At 40.5% G+C, this 10,206-nt stretch overlaps 1 protein-coding gene across 1 annotated transcript; it reads left to right on the forward strand.

The window, feature by feature from the left end:
• Window positions 1-339: 339 nt before the first annotated feature.
• On the forward strand, window positions 340-9,924 carry LOC125293361 (aminopeptidase N-like). Its single transcript, XM_048241227.1, has 8 exons — window positions 340-609; window positions 1,800-2,041; window positions 2,438-2,580; window positions 2,699-2,841; window positions 3,031-3,157; window positions 3,662-3,816; window positions 3,976-4,089; window positions 9,872-9,924. The coding sequence occupies exons 1-8, from the start codon at window positions 340-342 to the stop codon at window positions 9,893-9,895; spliced, it is 1,218 nt and encodes a 405-aa protein (XP_048097184.1). The 3' UTR covers window positions 9,896-9,924.
• Window positions 9,925-10,206: the final 282 nt, after the last annotated feature.

A 10,206-nucleotide genomic window follows, 5' to 3' on the forward strand; every position in this document is an offset into this window, starting at 1 on the left:
GAGTTCAGTCTTCTGCCACAATTGCTGGTTCTCTTGGCTTACTTCAGTTCATGACTAATCCATGGCAATGCCTGGGGTCTCTACTTGCCGTAGATGAGAATTTGTTTTATGAGGGTCAAGTAAGAGGAATGATAGATAGATAGATAGATAGATAGATAGATACTTTATTGATCCCCAGGGTGAATGAAGGTCTATTTAAGGTGTTGTTACATCTTCATAGCGGGTCGTGTCAGTCTGGACGGTGCTTCTGCCTGTGGTCTGCCATGGCCAAAGGATCTTTTGTGCGCATGGGCCTTGCTGTGGCCTTGGGGATCATAACCTGTCGTTAGGGTTATGACTATGGGCATCAGATTCCATATGCAGGTTGGGAACAGTCCACTCACAGCGCAAGCTCCAACTGCAACGACACCGCTGATTCCAGCAGGACCCCCACCCGACCTGAGACTGATTCCAGCAGGACCCCCACCCGACCTGAGACTGATTCCAGCAGGACCCCCATTTGCCAAGTGGAAACGCGGTTCAGCAGGCTACCGGGATCTTCCTCCAAATCGGCCTCATTTCTACCCTAGAGTCACCAAGGAGACAAATCGGCCTCATTTCTACCCTAGAGTCACCAAGGAGACAAATCAAACCTTCCATTCTACCCTAGAGTCACCAAGGAGACAAATCAAACCTTTACTTTTACGGGGAACTCCTCTGTGACGTTTGTGTGTTTGGACAAGACCAGCAGCATCTTCCTGAGGCCTCATTTCTACCCTAGAGTCACCAAGGAGACAAATCAAACCTTTACTTTTACGGGGAACTCCTCTGTGACGTTTGTGTGTTTGGACAAGACCAGCAGCATCTTCCTGAGGAGGCCTCATTTCTACCCTAGAGTCACTGGGAGACAAATCAAACCTTTACTTTTGGGGGGAACTCCTCTGTGGCGTTTGTGTGTTTGGACAAGACCAGCAGCATCTTCCCTGAGGCCTCATTTCTACCCCTAGTCACCAAGGAGACTAATCATTTCTACCCTAGAGTCACCAAGGAGACCAATCAAACCTTCCTGAGGCCTCATTTCTACCCTAGAGTCACTGATTCCAGCAGGACCCCCACCCGACCTGAGACTGATTCCAGCAGGACCCCCACCCGACCTGAGACTGATTCCAGCAGGACCCCCACCCGACCTGAGACCGCCGTGGAAACGCGGTTCAGCAGAGCTACCGCATCTTCCTCCAAATCGGCCTCATTTCTACCCTAGAGTCACCAAGGAGACTAATCATTTCTACCCTAGAGTCACCAAGGAGAGACAAATCAAACCTTCCATTCTACCCTCGAGTCACCAAGGAGACAAATCAAACCTTTACTTTTACGGGGAACTCCTCTGTGACGTTTGTGTGTTTGGACAAGACCAGCAGCATCTTCCTGAGGCCTCATTTCTACCCTAGAGTCACCAAGGAGACAAATCAAACCTTTACTTTTACGGGGAACTCCTCTGTGACGTTTGTGTGTTTGGACAAGACCAGCAGCATCTTCCTGAGGCCTCATTTCTACCCTAGAGTCACCAAGGAGACAAATCAAACCTTCCTTTTCGGGGAACCCTGTAGCGTTTGTGTGTTTGGACAAGACCAGCAGCATCTTCCTGAGGCCTCATTTCTACCCTAGTCACCAAGGAGACTAATCATTTCTACCCTAGAGTCACCAAGGAGACCAATCAAACCTTCCTGAGGCCTCATTTCTACCCTAGAGTCACCACGGAGACAAATCAAACCTTTACTTTTACGGGGAACTCCTCTGTGACGTTTGTGTGTTTGGACAAGACCAGCAGCATCTTCCTACACAGCAAGGACTTGAATGTTAGAAACCTGGAACTGAGGCGTCTGGACAACAGTCAAAGCACTGTCAGTGAGACCGATGTATTAGAGGTGAGATTGCAGGATGATGCAGTCTTGGAGCCAAATAGGTCCTACAGCCTGATAGCTGAATTTGAAGGACAGCTGGCCAATGATTTGACTGGCTTCTACACAAGTACATATGAAGTGAAAAAGAACAATGACACAAGGTGAGCTAAATGGGTTTTAAGGACTTATCAAGTGTTTTTAATCGTTAATAATTAAATAAATAAACGTCACTGTTTATTTATTTATCATACCTCAATGCATTCAAACTTTCTTTGGATTATACTTCCACAATCCTGAAATTTGTAACAGTGATTTTCCTCTTTTATTTTTGGAAATATTTTGAAATGCACACTGTCAAAAACCAATCCAGAATGTACAATATGGGAATCCTTGGAAATACTTTCAGACCACAAGATGTAGTTAACATTAAATGTGTGTGTGTGTGTGTCTGAGAGAGAGAGAGTGTGTGTTTGGTTAGGGGGAGAATACTGTGATTTTTAAAATGTTTTGCTTTCTACTGAATGAACCAAAAGCTGTTGAATGTGTTGTGTTCACAGATATGTTGGTGCGACCCAGATGGCAGCCACCGAAGCCAGACGAGTGTTTCCCTGTTTTGATGAACCCAACTTGAAGGCTGAGTTCAGACTCACCCTCATCCACAGACAAGGCACTTCTGCACTGGGCAACTGGCCTAAACAAGGTAAAGATATTTCAAAATAAAGGTAGTGGTTTGTATTTAATGGTTGTTTAAAATGGAAAATAAGTGTATGCATTATATGTGTATTTTTGACAACAAATACATTCTTATGATGCTCCAGGTACTAGTGGCTTTGAGATTGAAATCGATGGAGAGAAGTGGACAGTTACTGAGTTGAGGTCGACAAGGAAAATGTCGACATACCTTGTGGCTTTTGTAGTCTTTGATTTTGACTATACTGGAGGAAAAGACTTAAAGGTAAATCATGCGTGACTGCTACAGTACATGTGAAATCTGTGCATTCGATTTCTGTGAACTAAGTAACATATTAGAGCTGACTATTTCAGCACAACATCACTGAATCATCACCACAGCTGTGAACTAAACAACATGTTAGAGCTGAATAGATCTGGTGGTCATGCAAAATGAGATGTGTTGTTTCTTTCTTTGTTGATAAAGGTGTGGGCTAGACCTGAAGCCATAGCTGCTGGTCATGCAAAATATGCTGAGACAGTTACACCAAAAATCCTGAATTTCTATGAAATGGAATTTGGGATAAATTATCCTGTCAGTAAACTAGGTAAGACAGAATCCATGAAGCCTTCTCATTTTCTGTAGACTGTGTATGGTTTAGAGTATATACTAACTAGTACTCATAATGTTACATTACATCACTGATTATTGGTACTCATAACGTTACATTACTTCGGTACTTATTAGTACGCATAACGTTACATTACATCGCTGATTATTGGTACTCATAACGTTACATTACTTTGCCACTTATTAGTACTCATAACGTTACATCACTTCAGTACTTATTTTTACTCATAATGTTACATTACTTTGGTACTTATTGGTACTCATAACGTTACGTTACATCGCAGATTATTGGTACTCATAACGTTACATTACTTCGGTACTTATTGGTACTCATAACGTTACATTACTTCAGTCCTTATTAGTACTCATAACGTTACGTTACATTACATTGCTGATTATTGGTACTCATAACGTTACATTACTTCGGTACTTCGGTGCTCTATTTTATTGTATTTCTTCCATGACACTCTTCTGACTCCAGATCAGATTGCCCTACCTGATCTTGTACTGGCTGGGATGGAAAACTGGGGGCTGATAACCTACCATGAGTCAGCTTTGCTTTTTGTAGAAGGAGTCTCCTCCACATTTGATAAGGAATATATCGCTACGTTGATCACTCATGAGCTTGCTCACCAGGTATGACATATCAAAGCATGTTCATGTTTTGAGAAAGAATAGAATGGTTTAACTATAAAAGCCTTGTATGCCATCTCATGTTTTATATACAATTATATACTATTATATACTCAACTTTTGCATATTCAACATGTTCAATATTTTGTGTTGTCTTACCAGTGGTTTGGGAACCTGGTAACTATGGAATGGTGGAAGGATCTGTGGCTGAGTGAAGGGTTTGCCACATTCATGTCTTATCAAGGACTGAACCATTTAGAGCCTACCTGGAATGCAGTAAGCTTATGCTTTCTCATTTACACACAATGTGTTACTGCAACCAAATAGTCTGATACATTTTGATAAAAACAATGTACATGTACGTAGAATTGTTTATTCCAGATGTTACGTTGAGAGGGCGTGCACAACCAGCTGGGCAAATGTCATCTGTAGTTTGCAACAATTTTACATCTGAGGATCTACTTTTAAAAAAATCGCCCTGAACTGAAACACTTGAAAGTGAAATTGATTGATGCACGGTGTGCAGGGTCCGATACATGACTGATTAGTCCACTTTTGTGTTGCTTAGTGACATTATTTGGGCACTTGATGGACAATGTTGCTTAGTGATGTTATTTGGCCACTTGATGGACAATGTTGCTTAGTGACGTTATTTGGGCACTTGCTGGGTGGGATATGGTGAAAGATTTCATCATCAGTGGCCAGCTTTTCATGACCATCAAGTAAGAGCACTGGGTCATGTGACTGCCCAGCAACATTGCTCAAAAAGTGCCATGTGCTATAATTAAAGGAACACGCCACCCAAAATGAGTAGTAATATATGTTCTTACCTTAACTTTCACGAGTTGAGTCATACCTCTCCCGCGTCGGTATGTGAACTCAAACGCTCTGGCGCGCGGCGCGGATGTGTTAGCATGTTGCTATGCTAGCGGGCTCTGCCGTAGCCGTAGAGGGAGTAAGATGGCATTAATCAAACACATCCACGTTTTCCCTACTTAAATACAGTTGCACAAGTAGTTGATTAAAAATGTTAGGTCACACAACATGAAAAGTGACGATTTTCCAAGTGAATAAACAGGAGAACTACAATGTCTGGCGCAATAGCACTTGGGAGTACTTCGACCTAGGTAGTAATATTAACTAGAAAAGCATTTCCTGAAGGAAATACAGTGCATGAAAATGCAAAAAATATGATGTCAAATATCATACAGAGTAAAAACAAACTATATTGGTTGCTAGGTAGATGAGGTTTAATATAGTTGGCATGACTGAACAGTTAAATAGGTGGATAGTTTATATAGGTAAATGATTTACTTGGTAGATAAGGTTTAATATAGTTGGAATGATTGAACGGTTAAATAAGTGGATAGTTTAAATGCTTAAATTATTTAGGTAGATAGTTGACGATAACTGACACTTGGAATGGCTAATGTTTGCTAGTAGTTATGCTAACTATGTTAACAAAGATAATAATGTTAACCAAGTTACTATGCTAACTAGCATGCTAACAATGTTAAAATGCTAAGTATGCTAACCATGGGACTTAGCTAACTTAGCTAATTATTTGAGCTAATTAGTTATGCTAACTAGCATGCTAACATGCTAACTATAGCTAAGTAACATGGTTAGCAATCATTTTTAACAGTTTTGTTAACTATGCTAACTAGCATGCTAACATGTTAACATGCTAACTATGCTAACCACATTACTTAGCTAACATAGCTAATAGTTTTTAGCAGTTTTGCTAAAAATGCTAACTAAAGATCTTAACGTCTTTAGCATGCTAACTATCTTAACCATGTGACTTAGCTAACTTAGCTAATCATTTTTAGCAGTTTTCTTAAAAATCTTAACTAACATGTTAGCATCTTAACTATCTTAACCATGTTACTTAGCTAACTTAGCTAATCATTTTTAATAGTTATGCTAACTATGCTAACATGCTAGCATGCTAACTATGTAAACCATGTTACTTAGCTAACTTAGCTAACTAGCTACAGTGGGTAGGAGTCATAGTTGATGACAAGCAGACAAACAGTTACAATGGCTGAACAGTTGCAAAGTTCAGTAGTTTAAAGGGTTAAATTGTTTAACAGTGAAATATTGTAGTGAGGACTTTTATTTTGAAACAGTTTTTGGCAGAGTAAAATACATGGTATACATGGTAAAAAAACATGTTACTTAGCTAACTTAGCTAATCATTTTTAGCAGTTATCTTAACTATCTTAACTATAATAACCATGTGACTTTTCTTAACTTAGCTAATCATTTTAAGCAGTTTTGCTAAAAATGCTAACTAACATGCTAACCATGTGACTTAGCTAACTTAGCTAATCATTTTAAGCAGTTTTGCTTAAAATGCTAATGCTAACATGCTAACTATGCTAACCATGTGACTTAGCTAATCATTTTTAGTAGTCATGCTAACTATTCTAACTAGCATGCTAACATGTTAGCATGCTAACTATGCTAACCACGTTACTTAGCGAACTTAGCTAATCCTTTTAGTAGTTTTGCTAAATTCTTTAACTAGCGTGTTAGCACGCTAACTATCTAACCTCCGTTACTTAGCTAACTTAGCTAATCATTTTTAGCAGTTTTCTAAAAATCTTAAAAAGATGTTAACACAGCTAAGCATCTTAACTATGTTAACCCGTTACTTAGCTAACTTAGCTAATCATTTTTAGCAGTTTTACTAAAAATGCTAACTAGAATGCTAACATGCTAACCATGTGACTTAGCTAACGTAGCTAATCATTTTAAGCAGTTTTGCTAAAAATGCTAACTAGCATGCTAACATGCTAACAATGCTAACCATGCTAACTAGCTACAGTGGGTAGGAGTCATAGTTGATGACAAGTAACAGTTACAATGGCTGAACAGTTAAAAAGTTCAGTAGTTTAAAGGGTTAAATTGTTTAACAGTGAAATATTGTAGTGAGGACTTTTATTTTGAAACAGTTTTTGGCAGAGGAAGCAGTTGAACAGGATGTGTAGTCTTAATAGGGCCAGTTTGTATGCTTAAAGCCTGAGACTGGCAGTTGATCCAGGTGGCCCGAACACCTGCCATAGGATTCTAATTGCTTACTTGGCTCTATTGTGATGTCATCAGCCCATGTTAAGTCTATGGGGAAATTTTGACTAGTTTTTAATTAATAGTTTAAAAAGTATAAAAGTTACAAAGATGAAAAATACAAAGCCCACATGTCCTAAGTAAGACCTACGCAACATAGTTTGAATGAAGTTTCTACGTTAAACGGTTTAAGCTGCATTAACTGCGTTAGAAGAAGAATAAGAAAAAGCCTTGGAATAACAGTACAGTGCATTTTCATGCACTGTAATTAACACCTAATTGTAGATCCTATCCACCACAGAGTTTAGAATCCATGCTTGATCGACCCCTCAGCCTCCCCCTCCCCTCTGAGCGAGAGAGAGGCACACACACTAGAGATGCGCTGATGGGCTATTATTTCAACCATAACTGCATAGCAAAACTTATCATCCATCAGCAAAGTTTTTTGACCAATTTTCAAAACCGCACCCGCCCGCCATCCACTGTGTTTTAATGTATATGGGATGTGGAGCTGCTGATGAGGCTAGAAAGCTCTTGCCTGTTCTTTCTAGAAATACTGATCCAATGCAGCAAATATTTTAAAAGGCTAAAGTCCTACATTGGCTATGTTGTAGCCTATCCCCAGAATATCAGCAGCAAACTCAGTCTCTGTCTCGCAAAACAGTCTCCAAATAAAACGCACATCGGCCTGTTGCCTAGCCTATTCTGTGTGCCAATATAGCCTAGCGTCCAAAATGCTTGATTGCATTGCATTCTCCACATTTTTAGCTAAATTTTCATGTACCACATCAGCATTTTTGTTCAGTGAATCTTTTGTAAATTGCTTTACAATTACCGTCGGGCCTATAGGCCTATTGCCAGGCTTGCCTCAGCTTCGGTCACGTCCTTTTACAATTTTATCATTGTAATAAAAAACGCAATTTGGCACATAATCAATCAATTCAACATGCTGCTGGCCTACTAATTAATGCCTATTGTACTTTATTTTTTGCAAAAAGAAAGAAATCCTTGATAAAATAACAAGTCATTCACATTACTTTACGCACTGGCATGTCAGGGTGACACTATGACAAGCCTGTTCTGAAGACTCCCATTCATTTTGACTGCATGGGAAGAGAGCGCGTCTTTTTCAGACAGACAGCGCAATTGATGATGATCGGACAAACTAGCGCCTCGATATTCAAGAAGACTCCATTCATTCCGAAAGTCCACCGCACAACAGTGCAATGTGCATGTTCACATTTTTAGCAACAACCGCCAAACTTGCTTGCTTGCCTTCTAAGTTTTCCGACTTTTTTCTTACCTTCTTTTTTCCGCTGTGGATGTTATGACTCGTAGGACTTCTACAAGCTCAATATCACTCTCTGCCTCTCTTTTAAATGCCTATTACCTGAAGGCTACAATTACTATGTGTTTGATATCGAAACAAAATAACCCAGGCAGTCTCATCTAGGATATAGCACAGGTTGAAGTCAACGTCAAGTTGGTTCTATTTACTGAGGTGAATGTGTGTGTGTGTGTGTAAACATCTTGTAGATGACTCAGAAATTACATCGGAAGAAGAAGGAGTGAATAGTGGCAAGAAGCAAGCCGAAGGCTGCTGACAAGGGCCCGACGCTATTGTAAAGCAATTTACAAAAGATTCACGGAACAAAAATGCTGATGTGGTACATTATAATTTAGCTAAAAATGTGGAGAATGCAATGCAATCAAGCATTTTGGATAGGCTATATTGGCACACAGAATAGGCTAGGCAACGGGCCGTTTTATTTGGAGACTTTTTTGCGAGACAGAGACTGAGTTTGCTGCTGATATTCTGGGGATAGACTACAACATAGCCAATGTAAGACTTTAGCCTTTTAATATATTTGCTGCATTGGATCAGTCTTTCTAGAAAGAACAGGCAAGGGATTTCTAGGCTCACGTCAGCAGCGCCGCATCACCCATATACATTAAAACACAGCAGATGGCGGGCGGGTGCGGTTTTGAAAATTGGTCAAAACATTTTGCTGATGGATGATAAGTTTTGCTATGCAGTTATGGTTGTTGAAATAATAGCCCATCAGCGCATCTCTAGTGTGTGTGCCTCTCTCGCTCAGAGAATCCATGCTCGATCAAGCATGGATTCTAAACTCTGTGGTGGATAGGATCTACAATTAGGTGTTAATTAAGGGGCCGTTTATAGGAGAACGATTGCGAAGGAAGACGACAAAATATTTTATCATAAGAGCCTTTCGTTTACACGGCGACCCCGCCATCGGGGCTTGAAGACGCACAAATCTGAAGACTTCTTCCAGAGTGTAGCGTTTTGAAGACGACCCGGGTTGCGTCTCCCTCTAAACGGCTAAACCAAAGATCCTTGACGTACCGGGGTTCTATCACACCACCACCCAGCGGTCTGGAATGCATATCCAATCGAATATCACATACTCTTGCGTCTTCATATAAACAAAGATTTCCCCCTGAGAATGCTCGTCTAAACGCGAATAAAAAAATGAAGACGAGACGCCACTTCTGCGTCTTCTTTTTTCATCGTCACCGTATAAACGTAGCCTAATATTACTACCTAGGTCGAAGTACTCCCAAGTGCTATTGCGCCAGACATTGTAGTTCTCCTGTTTATTCGCTTGGAAAATTGTCACGTTTCATGTTGTGTGACCTAACATTTTTAATCAACTACTTGTGCAACTGTATTTAAGTAGGGAAAACGTGGATGTGTTTGATTAATGCCATCTTACTCCCTCTACGGCTACGGAAGAGCCCGCTAGCATAGCATATTATATATAGTAATATATATTACTACTGATTTTGGGTGGCGTGTTCCTCTAAGCCTCTATCTCGTCAGTACAAATCTGTCCTGTAATTAAGCCTCTACTGTATGTGCTCTCTAAAGGGGTCAGAGCACATCTGAGAAAGTGAAGTCATGGCTTTGCATGTTAAGTGCCTGCAGAGCAGTTCCTGTTTTCGCCCCTGTGGTTCCCTGTAGGAAGCCCTGTTTGTGGTGGATTAGGTGCTTCCAAGTGGACGCTCTGGCCGCTGCTCACCCTCTCCGCCCCACTGAGGAGGAGACTCAGACACCCGGAGAGATCAGCAGCCTCTTTGCCACCATCACTTACAGCAAGGTGTGGATCTGATGAGGCAGCAAGCACCAGGCCTTTAACCAAGAACCAAGTTCAAGTCGTCATTCCCCTGCATTCTTGTGCGCTATATCAAAATGTGTGTTTGAAATATGTATAATTTCTGAACTGAAAAGAAAACACGGCTCGTAAGTTATTGTGTTATTTTGCTGAAAATAGTTAGAACATATGGTTTGTCTAGTGT

This window comes from Alosa alosa, chromosome 4 (assembly GCF_017589495.1).
Source record: "Alosa alosa isolate M-15738 ecotype Scorff River chromosome 4, AALO_Geno_1.1, whole genome shotgun sequence".
Lineage (NCBI taxonomy): Eukaryota > Metazoa > Chordata > Actinopteri > Clupeiformes > Clupeidae > Alosa > Alosa alosa.

What these genes read in the sequence shown, in the direction of transcription:
- LOC125293361 (XM_048241227.1), top strand. Translation starts at nt 340, where the DNA reads ATGGGCATCAGATTCCATATGCAGGTTGGGAACAGTCCACTCACAGCG. An exon ending in AAAAAGAACAATGACACAAG is followed by an intron (nt 2,042 to 2,437) that starts GTGAGCTAAATG and finishes TTGTGTTCACAG; the next exon opens with ATATGTTGGTGCGACCCAGA. An exon ending in TTATCCTGTCAGTAAACTAG is followed by an intron (nt 3,158 to 3,661) that starts GTAAGACAGAAT and finishes TTCTGACTCCAG; the next exon opens with ATCAGATTGCCCTACCTGAT.